Below are 15,963 nucleotides of genomic sequence, written 5' to 3'. Positions count from 1 at the left end.
TCTGCACTCAAGGATTGGTTCAGACTTGAATCCATAATTGTGGGAGGTGGTGAATTTAAATTCAGTGAATTAAATAGGTATGAAAGAAAAAGCTATGATTGGTAATGGTGACATGAGTTACTGAACTATTAATCCTTCGCTAATGTCTGTTCAGGAAGGAAATTTGCCTTCTTTACCCAGTCTGACTCTTGGGTGATCAATGGCAGTTTTAACTGTCCTCTGAAATGGCCTAGGAACTCACTCAGTTGTTAAAGTGGTTGGATTGTTAGGTGCTCAACTCCCTGGATTCTGGCAGGGATCTGGGGCTATGGGTTGGCTCCTCTGATTTGCTGTGTGGCCAGACACAGGACTGTGTACAGTATTGGTCTCTTCAGTTAAGGAGAGATGAAAATGGGTTGAAAATGTTTCAGAGAAGGTTTACTAGACTAATACCTAGAAGGATTGGGTTGTTGAAAGAGAAAATGCTGGACAGCGAAACTGGTATCCACAGGACTGTAAGAAGAGTAACGAGATTAAGACATATAAGATCCTAAGAGGTTTCAATAGAGTAGAGAGAATGTTTCCTCTTATGGAAGAACCTTGAATGAGTGGCCACTGTTTAAAATGAAGGGGTTGCTCATTTAAGACAAAACAAAGGAGATTTTAAGAGTCTTTAGAATTTTCTTGCTGGAGAAGTGTTCACCTGACGAAAGAGCAGCGCTCCGAACGCTTGTGATTTCAAATATACTGGGCTTCTGACTTTGTCCACTCAAGTTCAACACCGGTACCTCCACATCAAGTTAGTATAATGTGTGGTTCAGAGGGGAACTTTCATGCTATGCTGTCCTTGTTCTTCTAGATAATAGAAGTTGCAGACTTGGAAGGTAAATATTGAGGGATGTTTGGTACGTTGCTTCAGTGTATCATGTAGATGGTACACTGTGTTGCCATTGTGCTTTGGCAGTGACAGGAGTGAATGTTGAAGTTGATAAATAGGCTGCCAAACAAGCAGGGAGTTTGGTCCTGGATGGTGTTGAGATTCTTGAGTTATTGAAACTGCACCACTGCAGGCAAAAGCAGAGTATTCCATCACATTAAGGCTTGTGCCTTCCAGATGGTGGAAAAGTATAGAGGAGGCGGGAGATGAGTTACTTACCATGAAATTCCTAGCCTCTGATCTGCCCTTGTAGCCAAGTACTGATGTGGTACTTTCAATTCAATTTCCGATCAATAATAACTCCAAGGATTCAAAATTGACACTGATATTGAACATCAAGGAGTGATGATTAACTTCTCTCTCACTGGAGATGGTTATTGCCTGGCACTTGTGTGTGACAAATGTTATCAGCCCAAGACTGGATATTATCCAGGTCTTACATTCACATGCACATGGGCTGCTTCAATATCTGATGCATCGTGAATGGTGCTGAGCAATAAAATAAAATCATTACATGAGCAGGCAAGAGAAATCGTGTTCCATTAATTTATGGTGTTCTGAGGAAGTAAAAAGCAAAGTGTCTAAAGAGGAACCTGTAGATGTGGCGTTCTTGATTTTCAAAAGATTTTTCATAAGGTACTGCCTCAAAGGTTGCTACACAGGGCAACGTCACGTGGTAGATGGTTACATTTTAGCATGGATAAAGGATTGGTTAGCTAACAGGAGGCAAACCGTAGGGATAATGGATCAGGTTTTATTTGGCAAATTGTCACAAGGAAAGTTTCACAAGAATCAGTGTTGCAACCTTCGACACCTACAATCTATATCAATTATTTTGATGAAGGATGAAGATATAATAGCTAAATTTACAGATGACACCAGAATAAGTTGGAAAGTAAATTTTGCAGATGGAATATATTGTAGGCAAACATGCACTTGTCAACTTTGGCAAGAAGGACTGAATGGTAGCATGTTATTGAACAAGAAGGACTGTAAAGCTGAATACCTTTTCTTTATTTTGTTATTCTTCTACCTTTCTATTCGTGGGCGGCACGGTGGCACAGTGGTTAGCACTGCTGCCTCACAGCGCCTGAGACCCGGGTTCAATTCCCGACTCAGGCGACTGACTGTGTGGAGTTTGCACGTTCTCCCTGTGTCTGTGTGGGTTTCCTCCGGGTGCTCCGGTTTCCTCCCACAATCCAAAGATGTGCGGGTCAGGTGAATTGGCCATGCTAAATTGCCCGTAGTGTTAGGTAAGGGGTAAATGTAGGGGTATGGGTGGGTTGCGCTTTGGCGGGTCGGTGTGGACTTGTTGGGCCGAAGGGCCTGTTTCCACACTGTAAGTCTAATCTATATTTTAGTTTATTTTTCTGTGTTTTAAGATGACACTGAACAGTGGCAACATGGTAAAACTCTTTTCACTGTATTTTGTAATAAATACTCATGATAATAAATAAATGAATCAAATCAAATTATTTAAATAGAGAGCATCCTTGTACATGAATCACAAAATGTTGATGTATGGGTACAGCAAATAGCGAGGAAGGTAAATGGAATGTCCTTGCTTAAAACAAGGAAAGTAGAATATGCAAATTCAGAAATTTTAGTGCAACCTTACAGGGTTTTGGTGAGACTGCTTCTGCAGTACTATGTACATTTTTGGCCATTTATTTAAAAAAATAATAATTGCATTAGAAGCTGTTCAGAGAAGGTTTATTCAACTAGTTCTTGAGATAAATGGCTTCTCTCATGAGGAAAGACATTGGTCCTTTACCCTTAGAGTTTTGTAGAATGGGAGGTGATCTTACGGAAACACATAAGATCGTGAGAGGATTTGAAAGGTAGATTGTGAGTGGATACTTCCTTTAGTAGTGGAGATAAAACTAGGCAACATAAATATAATTTAGGAATGATGCCTTTCTTTTAAGAAGGACATGAGGATAATTCTTGTGCCGGGTATTTGATTAAATGTCTTTTGGAAATCCAAATGTGGAATACCTACTGGTTCCCTTTACCTAAGCCATTGTTACATCATCAAAGAATTCTAATATATTTGACGGTCATGGTTTTTGTTTAGTGGAATAATGCAGACTCTGCTTGATCATATTATGCATTTCTAAATACTTTGCTGTTAAATCCTTTACAATAGATTCTAGCATTTTCACAAAGACAGAAATTAAGCTAGCTGGCCTGTAGTTGCCTGTTATTATCTCCTTTCTTTTTTTGAAAAGAAAGACATTTCACCAGCAGCTTTCCAATCCTCTTTATTTTTTCATGAATCCAAGGATTCATGAATGATTACTACCTGTGCATCCACTATCTTTTAATATCATAAGACTCATCAAATCTGACATTAGATCCATTAGTTTCCCTTATACATTTTCTGTAGTGGCAATTATTGTATTTTTTTTCTTTCCCAACTTTTGTCCATTGATTATGCAATAGTTTTTGATACGACATGATTGTTTTCTACCTGAAGATTGATGCAATTTATATATTAAACTCCTTTTTCATTTCCTGGTTCACAATTATACTTCCCCCAGGCTCATTCTCTAAGGAGCTTAAGCTTTGGCCTCACTCTTCCTTTTTTGTACATTTAAAGAAGCTCTTACTATCGGTTTATATATTACTCGTTAGTTTGCCTTCAAAGTTTGTTTTCTCCCTCTTTGTTTTTCATCTTTGTGATCTGTTTAAAAAAAATGTTTTGCAATCCTCTGGTTTATGCCTAAAGTTTTCCACATTGTATGTTTTTTTCTTTAAATTTGATACCAAGCATTTGGTGGGTAAAGCAATGAACGGTACTTGAGCGCAAATAAGAAAGTGGAGATGATACCACGATCAGATTGGCCATGATCTTATCAAAAGGCTTGAGACTAACCAAAGGGATTAGAATTCTAAAACATGGGATGCAGCTGGCCTCTGTGATATTAACAGCAGCAAATCATATCCTTCATGAAGCTCTCTGGAAAAAGTGATGAAAGTCAACTTAAGATTCGTAAATCACAGCCCAAATTTTAGGGTCCATGTCACCGAAATTCCAAGTGACAGGCCTGACTATATCATGGGAGCAGAATTAGGCCACTCAGCCCATCGAATCTGCTCTGCTATTCGATCATGGATGATTTGTTTCTCAACCACGTTCTCCTGCCTTCACCCTGTAATGTTTGATCCCCTTACTAATCAAGAACCTATCTATCTCTATCTTGAATACACTGAATCACTTGGGCTCATCAAGCATCTGTGGCAATGAGTTCAAAGACAGGAAAGCTTATCAGACCTAATTGGCAACTTATCGGACCACATTTGGAATACTGTCAACATTTTCATGGAATCCACAGATTCATTACCCTCTGGATGAGGAAATTCTTCCTCATCTCAGTTCTCAATAGATGCCACTTCACTCTGAGGCTGTGCCCTTGGGTCGTAGTCTCTCCTACTATTGGAAACATGTTCTCCCCCATCTGCTCTATCCAGGCATCTCAGTATTCTGTAAGTTTCAATTGGATCCCACCTCAACCTTCAAAATTCCATCCAGGACATACCCAGAGTCCACATATGGCAAGCCCTTTATTCCTCGGTTGATTCTTGTAAACATCCTCTGGACCCACTCCAAAGCCAAGACATCCTTGAAGCCCCTCGCAATATTCCAAGTGTGGTCTAATAAGTTTCCAATTAAGTCTGGTAAGGCCCCAATAGGATTCTCTGCCTTTGAGCTTATTGTAGGGCAGGAAAGGCAGAGAAAGATGGAGAGAGAGAGATAACAGCAGGCATGAGATTATCAGGAGAGAGATGGTTACTAATATTAAAGAAAGTGTGTCACAGAGGGGCAAATAGGGAAGACTTATGTTAATATAGAGACATCGAGGTGGCTGGCATTAACAGAAGGTTGGCAGTTGGGAAAAATTCAATGTTGAAAAGCAAATTGAACATCTTTGATTACTATCTAGAATGAGGTAGGACAGTTCCTTCCAGTCACATATCACCCCAGAGCGCATTATCTAACACACATTTTCCCAAGTCATCGATAAACATTGTTGTGTGCTGTGCAGCTGCTGCAGAGCGAATCCAGCTCTCTCTACTTAACCTGCGGTTCAGGTTCAAGAGAAGCATTTCAGGGTCACAGAATTGAAGAAAAGTCTGTAAGTATTTAAATCACAGTCTGGAGCATGAGTCACAGCCTCTCTCTCTTCACCCCAGGACTCTCACTTACACGCCAATCATTTCTCACACTCAGGTCCTAGGAGGTTTCAAACTTCTATGTGCGGAGCAAAAATTGGCATCAGATCCTGCCTGGAAGCTGATGGGACAGATTTCTTGGTCCAGGGAAAGTCATGATACATTATTGAATCTTGCGCCTTCACCTTTCTGTGCGCAGATTTACCAAACCCCACTTATTTGGAATGAGAATCATACTTCTTTTAAATTATATTTAATTGTCTCACTCACTGCATATAAACAGATTCAATCTTTTGATCATAGTTTTGTTTCTAACATCTGGTGTCTGTAGTTAGATTTGAAGACTTTACGGATAACATAAGAGGTCAGTCACAATTGTTCCATTCAGAAAATTACAGGAAACATTGCAGAGAATGTGCATTCCCAAATAGAGGCACCACACCGGGAGTGATATTAGGAAAAATCAATCCTGTAACCCTCATCAAAACTCTCACAGCAGTGCATAGAATAAAGGTTTGCATTTGTTTAAACTGTGGCTGGACAGTTCACTGTGCCTGATAGTTTAATGACAGAAGCTTAGCAGTGTGGTAGTGAGGGGCTTTTATAGAGATTGAACCAGCAAGACCCACTGACTGTAACTTGTGCTAAACCTATTTGTTATCGTCATGTACCCACTCTATCCCTCTTCCCACCCCATTTAAAGAAGAAGAATACTTAGCTACCTTTGTAACACTGGAGAGTAGGAGGCTCATAGCTGACCTTCTAGAGGTTTACAAAATCATAAGGGGCAGAGATAAGGTGAAAAATCAAGATCTTTTTGACAGGATAGGAGAGTCTAAAACGAGAGGGCATAGATTTAAGGCGAGGAGGGAAAGATAAAAAATGGACCTGAGGGGCAATTATTTTACACAGAAGGGGGGGTGTCTGTATGAAATGCGCTGCCAGGGGAAGTGGTAGAGGCTGGTACAATTACAATTTAAAAGATATTTGGACAGGTACATGAATGGCAAAGGTTTAAAGGGAGATGCCAAACACAAGTAAATGGGACTAGTTAAGTTTAGGAAATCTGGTCAGTGTGGATGAGTTGACGAAGGGCCTGTTTCTATGTTGTACCTCTATGACTCTAGTTCAGTACAGGCTACCCTGCTTATCATTACCAGGAAGAAGGGGGCTTCAAAGAAGCCACTAGGGTTCTATCATGCAAACGTAACACTGTCTTTGACACACGTTATTCTAATTAAAGACACTAATAAAACATTTAACAAAAATACTTGTCACTCTGCCTCATCCATGAGTCTATCTCACTCTAAATTTCAACAATCAATCTCACTGATGTAGATCTGTGTTTTTAATCCTTAAAAATGGTCCGCTGTATCTATGGGTAATGTTCCTCTTCATTTTTAACTCCTCTGGTGCTAAAGGATGAACCGTGATCCTAAAGATGGAGCAGGCTTGGAATGGCCAAATGACCCTGTTCCACTCTCTCATGGCCTTTGCTGGTTGTATTTAATTGTATTGATTTGTTTTTGCTGATTTAATTGTATTGATGTAGCGGTGGTCTTTTGTATGAGGAATGCTTGCTGCTGCGACAAGGGCTGATTGAAGCAAGTAACGGATTCATTTGATGGGAATCTATATTGGGATGTATGAAAGAATGGGATAGAATGCCATGCTGCTGGAATAAGGTGAAGAGGCTGGAAGAAGGTTCCTGTGGACTATGTTTGGGCTGGAAGGCCTATTTCTGTGATGCAGATTGGATGTAGAGCTATGTAACTTGAAGACTCTGTCAGAAGTGAATTCCAACAGGGCTGTTTGGGGTGGGTGAGTGAGATGAGGGTGCAGATGAAGGCTCCTGCTTAAAGCTGTGCCCTTGATGCTCCGTGGAGAAATGAAGCACTTTTTTCTGGTATGTTAGACCAAAGCCCTTCACAAAAATGTACTATGGGCCAAAATCAAACTACATTGGACATCCTTACATCCCAACAGCAACATGGCAGACGCCCAAGGGGCTTCAAATTGAACAGTGGCCCTCCCAGCAAGTTAGATCTGTTCAGTGCATCTACCCTCTCAGGTTAAACTCACCACCAGCCACCCTGCTGCAATGAAAGAGCAGCATTATGGCCCTATGGGACTAAGGTGACCTTACCTTTACTCCACTGGACTAAAGAGGGCTCAGGTAATTAGGATTCTAAATGTATTACTTGGAACATATTGCTCCACTCCCATTGAATTAATTTTTGCATTTCTACAATGTTCCTCTGGCAAATTATTCCTAACGTTTTTCACTATTCAAGGAAGGAAAACATTCAGATGCATGTTTTAAATTTACTGTTGATCTGTTCAGCTTTTGTTCTCACGCTATAGCTTCCTACCTCACTTTGACATGATGACCCTTCTTCGGTTCATATGCTCATATGAACTCTCATCCCATTCAGTGGTATTTTACAGTTTGGCACGCTGGCTCAGTAGTCAGCACTACTGCCTCACAGCACCAAGAACCTGGGTTAGATTCCACCCTCGGGTGACTATCTGTGTGGAGTTTACACGTTCTCCCCGTGTCTGCATAGGTTTCCTCCGGGTGCTTCGGTTTCCTCCCACAGTCCAAAGATGAGCAGGTTTGGTGAATTGGCCATGCTAAATTGTCCATAGTGTTCAGGGATGTGTAGGTTAGGTGCATTCATCAGGGAAAATGTAAATAATAGGGTAGGGGAATGCGTCTGGTGGGTTACTCTTCAGAATGTCAGTATGGACCTATTGGGCTGAATGGCCTGTTTCCACACTGTAGGGATTCTATGACTGTATAATTCCCAATTGACAGGCTAATAAATTGCTGCCTGTGACCTCGCCACTGCCTACTGGTCATCCCTGACTCTTTGATAAGATGTGGAGGACTTCTAGTTAACCCCTCCACAGCTGGACTGATTAATGCCCCCTTAAGGAACTAACAAGTCCCTAAGAAAGGAAACATAAGACATAGGAGCAGAAGAAGGCCATTCAACCAATCAAGTCGGATAAATGCGAGGTGCTGCATTTTGGGAGAGCAAATCTTAGCAGGACTTATACACTTAATGGTAAGGTCCTAGGGAGTGTTGCTGAACAAAGAGACCTTGAAGTGCAGGTTCATAGCTCCTTGAAGTTGGAGTCACAGGTAGATAAGATAGTGAAGAAGGCATTTGGTATGCTTTCCTTTATTGGTCAGAGTATTGAGTACAGGAGTTGGGAGGTCATGTTGCAGCTGTACAGAATATTGGTTAGGCCACTGTTGGAATCTTTCATGCAATTCTGGTCTCCTTCCTATCAGAAAGATGTTGTGAAACTTGAAAGGATTCAGAAAAGATTTACAAGGATGTTGCCAGGGTTGGAGCTATAGGGAGAGGCTAAACAGGCTGGGGCTGTTTTCCCTGGAGCGTCGGAGGCTGAGGGGTGACCTTATAGAGGTTTATAAAATTATAAGGGGCATGGATAGGATAAATATACAAAGTCTTTTCCCTGCGATTGGGGAGTCCAGAACTAGAGGGCATAGGTTTAGGGTGAGAGGGGAAAGATGCAAAAGATACTTTTGAAGGGGCAACTTTTTCATGCAGAGAGTGGTACATGTATGGAATGAGCTACCAGAGGAAGTGGTGGAAGCTGGTACAATTGCAACATTTAAGAGGCATTTGGATGGATATATGAATAGGAAAGGTGTTTGAATAAGAAGGGTTTGGAGGGATGTAGGTCGGGTGCTGGCAGGTGGGACTAAATTGGGTTGGGATATCTGGTCGGCATGGACGGGTTGGACTGAAGGGTCTGTTTCCATGCTATACATCTCTATGACTCTAAGTCAGCTCTCCCATTCAAATGAGATCATGGCAGATCTGATAATCCTCAAAGTCAAAGAGTATGGTGCTGGAAAAGCAAAGCAGGTCAGGCTTGAAAGGCTTATTACTGATCCATCGACTCTCCTGCTGCTCGGATGTTGCCTGACCTTTTCTGGCGCCACACTTTTTGATTCTGACTCTCCAGTATCTGTCTTCCTCACTTTCTCCTGATGATCCTCAACTCCACTTTCCTGCCTTTTCCCCAAAGCCCTTGATTCCCTTCCTGATTAAAATACTTGGCCTCCTCCATCGCCAGACCATGGCAACACGACGCCTGGAGGAAGAGTGCCTCACCTTCCGCCTGAGAACCCTCCAACCACAAGGGATGAATGCAGATTTCTCCAGCTTCCTCATTTCCTCTCCCCCTACCTTTTCTCAGTCCTAACCCTCGGACTCAGCACCACCTTCTCGACCTGCAATCTTCTTCCCGTCCTCTCTGCCCCCATCCCCACTCCGGCCTATCACTCTCACGTTGACCTCCTTCCACCTATCACATTCCCAACGCCCCTCCCCCAAGTCCCTCCTCCCTACCTTTTATCTTAGCCTGCTTAGTACACCCTCCTCATTCCTGAAGAAGGGCTTATGCCTAAAACGTCGATTCTCCTGCTCCTTTGATGCTGCCTGACCTGCTGCGCTTTTCCAGCAACACATTTTTCAGCTCTGATTAAAATACTGTCTATCTCAAATCTTGAATATACTTAGTGACCTATCCTTGACAGCCCTCTGTGGTAACGAATTCCATAGTTTCCTTCCCTTCTCAGAGAACAAATTCCTTCTCATTTCTGTCTTAAATGTGCAATCCCTTATTCTGAGATGATTGCCTCTGTCCTATACTCTTCCATCCGGGGAAACAACTTCTCAATGTCTACATTGCCAAGTCTTACGGTCTTTAATTGTCTGCAGCTCAATCCCTTCAAAGGCAACTTGGCTGAGCATGTGATATCTTGACCTTTGCTGGACCTGATAATGAGCGAAACATCGAAACATGGCAGAAAGATTAGGCCATTCAGACCTTCAGAATGAAACTAGCCAGATCACCTAATGTCAACCTCGCATTCCCCCCGCTCCAGAACCCCTTTTCAGGAGTTTCTCAGATTCCTGTCCTACCCTTCAGCTGCTTCATCTCCCTTCCCGAAGTGGAGATGTGCGAACAGCAGCAAACAATGTTCAGCCATATTCATGGCTCCTCAGATACAGCTAAACGCAGCAAGAACTGAATAACATCCAGGTTTGGGCTGATAAGTGGCAAGTGTCATGAGCAAAGTGGAAATGGGGTGAATTGAAATTATGATTGCTTTACTCATCTTAAGCTCAGGACAGGGAAGTAGTGTTTGCTTTCCTTTTTTTCATTTTTATTCCCATCTGATACTGAGGTCAGCTGAAAGGTGTTCCCCAAAACCTTGTTTGGGATTCCACATTTTGAAATAAACCCAGAGTGTAACAGTTTAGGATGAAATCAAAAATAGAGTTCATATTACTTACAGTGTGGAAATAGGCCCTTCGGCCCAACAAGTCCACACCGACCCGCCGAAGCGCAACCCACCCAGACCCATTCCCCTACATTTACCCCTTCACCTAACACTACGGGCAATTTCGCATAGCCAATTCACCTAACTTACTCATCTTTTGGAATGTGTGAGGAAACCGAAGCACCCAGAGGAAACCCATGCAGACACAGGGAGAATGTGCAAACTCCACACAGTCAGTCAGTCACCTGAGGCAGGAATTGAACCCGGGTCTTTGGTGCTGTGAGGCATCAGTGCTAACCGCTGTGCCACTGTGCCACCGTGCCACCCATAACAAAGCCTTCAAAAACTCGGGGATTTGCTCTACTACACCTTTCATGCACACCTATACTCAGGAAATTTATTAAGGTAGTACAGAAGTAAAGACAATTAACAAATTTCAAGTGTTGGATTAATCTAAGTTGTTTTGAAAAGTCAATTCACAGGAGTTAAAATTTCCCAGACAATAATAGGGGTAGCACAGTGGCTCAGTGGTTTGCGCTGCTGCCTCACATCGTCTGGGACTTGGGTTCAATTCCCGCCTCGGGCAACTGTCTGTCTGGAGTTTGCATATTCTCCTCGTGTCTGTGCAGGTTTCCTTCGGGTGCTCTGGTTTGCTCCGGGTGCTCTGGTTTCCTCCCACAGTTCAAAGATGTACAGGTTAGTTGAATTGGCCATGCTAAATTGCCTGTAGTGATAGGTGCATTAGTCAGGGGTAAATATAGGGGAATGGTTCTAGGTGGGTTGCTCTTCGGAGGGTCTTTGTGGACTTGTTGGGCCAAAAGGCCTGTTTTCACAGTGTATGGAATCTAACCTAAAAAGGTTCCTCGGTGAACTGGGCCAAATGGTGTCCTTTCTTGCAGTAAAAGTGTTGGCTTCTTTCCAACTAGCGAGATGGAGAGTTCAAAGAAAGTTGCCAACTCGCTCTCCTTCTGGAGAGTGACTGACTTAGAATCCCAGTATTGTTTGGTTAAGCAATTCAGCAAACTCTGATTTTAGACATGTGACAAAGGCAGGCATCATCTCTTACATGTGTATGTGCCTCTATTCTTAATCACAGGCTCCTTTCAGTGTACCTCGAGGATCCAAGCTGAAACTCCAGCTCATTGTTGAGGATGTCCTGCAATATTAGTGGCACCTGTCTTTCTGATAAAATGTTAAACCTAGTCTCTGCCTGCTAACTTGAGGAGGGCGGAGGGGTTAAAGAACTCATGTTGCTATTTTGTAGAAAAGTAGAGGGGTTATACTCGATGTCTTACTTATATTTATCTCCTACTTATTGAAAAGAGATGGGTTATTGAATCGTTGTGATACCGTTGTTTGTAGGATCTCACTGTGGAAAAGTTCACTGCAGCAGTGACCTCACTTCAGAAATGTTGCTATCTAAACTTAAGTCTTTCTTTCTAATGAGTTCTCGCAGCAATTCAGTGTAGAGCTCAATCAAAGTAATGAACATAAGATGAACAGTCCAAAGAGGAAAACACAACCCGCAACTCAATGAAAAGGTTCCAAATTATTCTCTGCTTTCTTTAAAAAAAGAAAATTTTCTTTCTCATTTCTTTCCTTAGGCAGTGAATTTTCGGGAAACCCTTACACTCATCCACAATACACAACCTACAATGAAGCCTGGCGTTTCACTAACCCGGGATTACTAAGTGAGTATTTTCTGGATCATTGCTGTTGCATACTTTGTGTCTGTTGCTTCAGAAAGGCTTCTATAAATGTGATCTAAACTTAAGAACTAACAGCAAGTAGATTAATTTTTTAAAACTGGGTTCCTGCTACTGCTTTTGGTTTTCACAGATACATTGATGTTGCTTCACTCTTCCCCCAAATAAATACCATTTGAATTCCTGAACTAACTAATGTTTGGGTTTCCCTTGGTGGGTCAATGAATGAATACACTCCAGGGTGTTGGACTGTATCAGTGCTAACTTGAATGATTTCAACTCCAACAGCAATGGTGGTGATCAGGTTTATAGAGGAACAATGATGGTGAACATTACTGTCTGAGCCAAGATTAACCAGGCAGACTGTCCATGATTGATTAGAGTGGTGTTGTAAAAGCACAGCACATTAGGCAGCATCCGAGGAGCAGGAAAATTGACAAAAATAGCCTCGTTCCTGATGAAGGGTTTTTGCCCAAACCGTCGATTCTCCTCCTTCTCAGATGCTGCCTGACTTGCTGTGCTTTTCCAGCACCACCTCTAATCTTGACTCTGATCTCCAGCATCTGCAGTCCTCACTTTCGCCCTGTCCATGATTGATTTCCACCCCATAATGTTGCCCTTAGATTACGAATGACCGTGAAATGCCTACATGATCAGGATGAGCGGTGAGGGCTCACACAGTCGATCAGCCTGCTGATTATTTTTCACCTGCTTGAGGCTGTGCCTCAACAAGCTGTTTCCACCTCGAAGACTTGGTCCGATAAGGGTCAGAACATTCAAACTGTACAATTAAAAGCAAATTCATTTTGTAGCAAATTACTGAGTGTTGAGTCAGACTTGTGTTTAACTTGCAAATATTTGAATTTAAAAGTAGGCACAATGTTAGTCAGCAATTTTACAATTGAAGCCCTTCTCATCACACAGAATAGGAACTCTGTTCCTGTAATCAATGCTACCGTTTGCTGTGAATGGTCAAGGAATGGAACATTATCCATTTCAGACACCCAAGGACCGCATCAAATGTTTTTTTGCTCCAGCCTAGAGTGGAAGGGATGTTTCCTCCACTCTGCCTCTCCCTCAAAAGAATGACTGCAGTATTTCCCACTTCAGTCATTGTCTGTGTGAGCACATCGGTCAGTGTGGTGCTGTAGGTCTACACCAAACAGAAACTGGTTTGCAAATGCCCTAAGTTGTTTCGAAGAGTACTTTTTGCGGAAAGCAAACAGAAAGAGCTTTGTCCTGCCAGTCTGGGTGGGATTTGAGTTCAGGTCCCAAAGGTAAAGTGATCGTGTCTCACCATCTATCCAACCTATTCTGTTTAAAGCTGCTTAAATCTTTAAGGAGTGCCAGCAAAATATTGTGTATTCCTTCCTATTCTAGTTGAATAGGCCTCAGTAATGTCAGCAGCTACCCAACCCCTAAAACCCTGAGACATCACACTGAGACGTCTTTGAACAACCTCATGGCTAATAGGCAACACAGTGGCTTAGTTAGCACTGCTGCCTCACAGCGCTAGGGACCCGGGTTTGATTCCTACCTCAGGCGACTGCCTGTGTGGAGTTTACACATTCTCCCTGTCTCTGTGTGGGTTTCCTCCGGGTGCTTTGGTTTCCTCCCACGGTCCAAAGATATGCAGGTTACGTGAATTGACCATGCTAAATTACCCATAGTGTTCAGGGATGTGTAGGTTAGGTGCATTAGTCAGGGATAAATGTAGAGTAATAAGGTAGGGGAATGGGTCTGGATGGGTTACTCTCAGGAGGGTCATTGTGGACTTGTTGGGCTGAAGGGCCTGTTTCCATACTATAGGGAATCCAGTCTAATGTTCCAATCTGAAGGGTTTAAAGTGAAACTGAATTTAAAATTCTCATCCTCATTTTCAAATTTGTCCATGCTCTCACCCCAAACTATCTCCATCCTCCTGCGCATGGCAGTGGCTCAGTGGTTAGTACTGCTACCTCACAGCACCAGGGACCTGGGTTGGATGCCACCCTAGGGTGACTGTCTGTGTTGAGTTTGCACGTTCTTCCTGTGTCTGTATTGTTTCCTCCAGGTGCTCGGCTTTCCTCCCACAGGCCAGTGGCCTGCTTCCACACTGTAGGGATTCTATGATTCCTCTTCTTCTGACCCATTGCATGTTGCTATCGCTGATGACCGACTGCCTGAGCACACAATTATAGTATTCGCTCCTTAAACTCTCCACCTCTATTGCTCTCCCAAACTAAAATGCTCCTTAAAACTTCCCAATGGACCAAGTGTTATCATCTGTTTTAATATTTCCTGAAGTGGCTCAATAATACCCTTTTGATCCACCATATAACAAGAAGTAGACTATTCAATCCATTGAGTCTGCTCTGCCAATCAATGAGATCATGGCTGATCTGATCATCCTTAACTCCACTGTCCTGCCTTTTGAAGGTGCTATACAAATGCAAGTTGTTGTTTGACATAAAGGTTTGGAAGTGAATTTGAGCTGAACAGGGCTTACAATTTTTATTGGACTGTCAGAAATTTGTAACACCGCAAAAGGGAATTCTGAGCAATACCATGGAGACAGCATTACGCTCTGGCACACGGACTGTTGCCAACTTGCTCAGCTGTCTTTCACTCATGTCTACTCAATGCCATCCCCACCATAGGTGTTGCCACATAACTTAGAAAGTAAAAATTGGGGCCACTTGTTACACTTTGGTTTCCCTGCAGTTTTTAAGCTAGATTCAGAGCAGAATTAGTGGAAGCCTGAGAGATGCCAAAAATGTCAAAGGATGACAGGCAAGGAAAGGATGTCCTGAACATGCTAACATACCAGTTAGGAACAGAAATAGGTCATTTGACCCAATCAACCTCATGCATCATTTAATACAATCTGATTGTGGCCTCAACTCTAAATTCTCACCTACCCTCAATTACCTTGTTAGTCAAGAATCTTTGTCTTAAAAATATTCAGTGAAACTATCACTTGGGAATGGGAGTTCCAAAGACTCAAAATCTTCTGAGAGAAAGGAAACATTGGGTCCATTCGACTTGGCCCATATAAATACAATTGTTTTTACATTGCAAGATAGTCATTGCAAGGTTCTCAAATGGAAATTTGCTGTCCTTACCCCTTCTGGCCCAAATATGGCTCCGACCCAATTATGGCTGGCTCTTCACCTCCCTCTGAAATGGCCAAGCAATAAGGCTTGGGCGATGAAGTCTGGCTTGACAGTTGTGGCCATATCACATGAAATAATAAATAGGAAGTTGTAATTTCCAAGGATAGGGAGAAGCAGCTTGATCAATTTGGGGAAAACAAAATCTCTGAGGAGATCACAACTGGGGTGGATGCCGATATGTTGGTGTATGGAAGCAGACCAGGGCACAGGGAACGGACTGTCCTCATAAAATAAGGTCAAGCCAACTTTCTGTTGGGTGGGCACTGTTTGCTGATAAGTTTTATATGTCCTTCCAACTGGTCCATCTTCTCCTGTGTTAACTTTCAGGTTCCCCTTATTATTATAGTGCCGCATCCAGGGGTGCTGCACCCCCCACTGCTGCCACTGCCTATGACCGCCACTAGTTACTATGGCAACCACATGAAACTGCAAGATGAATCTCCCGGGCTCCACATTGTACCAGTCTGATCAATTTCAACAGTTGGGATGAAGAACTGGAAAACTTAGAAAACAAAATTGTTAATCTGTGAGAGTGGTGGAAGGACAGATAATTGGACATCTACTCTGAGCAACGTGGAACACTCTGACTTTGGCTGTTTCTCCTTCAAACTATGGTGCCATTGGTATATTTAAACTTTTGGCTTTATTTCCCATTTCAGCCCCATTGGTTCCTATTGACTG

At 42.6% G+C, this 15,963-nt stretch overlaps 1 protein-coding gene across 5 annotated transcripts in view; it reads left to right on the top strand.

Annotated features, from left to right (window-relative positions):
- Positions 1-15,750, top strand: part of LOC132835087 (paired box protein Pax-2-like) — a 216,247-nt gene extending 200,497 nt beyond the window's left edge. For 3 of the 5 annotated variants that reach the window (XM_060854396.1, XM_060854397.1, XM_060854394.1), the window contains exons 9-10: positions 12,026-12,112; positions 15,610-15,743. In XM_060854396.1, coding sequence (XP_060710379.1) covers positions 12,026-12,112; positions 15,610-15,686 — 164 coding nt within the window. In that variant the 3' untranslated portion in view covers positions 15,687-15,743. Of the gene's footprint in view, positions 1-12,025; positions 12,113-15,609 lie in introns of all 5 variants that reach the window. The other 2 variants (XM_060854393.1, XM_060854392.1) reach the window with 1 other exon arrangement.
- Positions 15,751-15,963: the final 213 nt, after the last annotated feature.

Source organism: Hemiscyllium ocellatum, chromosome 43, assembly GCF_020745735.1.
Source record: "Hemiscyllium ocellatum isolate sHemOce1 chromosome 43, sHemOce1.pat.X.cur, whole genome shotgun sequence".
Lineage (NCBI taxonomy): Eukaryota > Metazoa > Chordata > Chondrichthyes > Orectolobiformes > Hemiscylliidae > Hemiscyllium > Hemiscyllium ocellatum.
The sequence above is the reverse complement of the archived record's forward strand: the minus strand, read 5'-3'. Positions and strand labels throughout refer to the sequence as shown.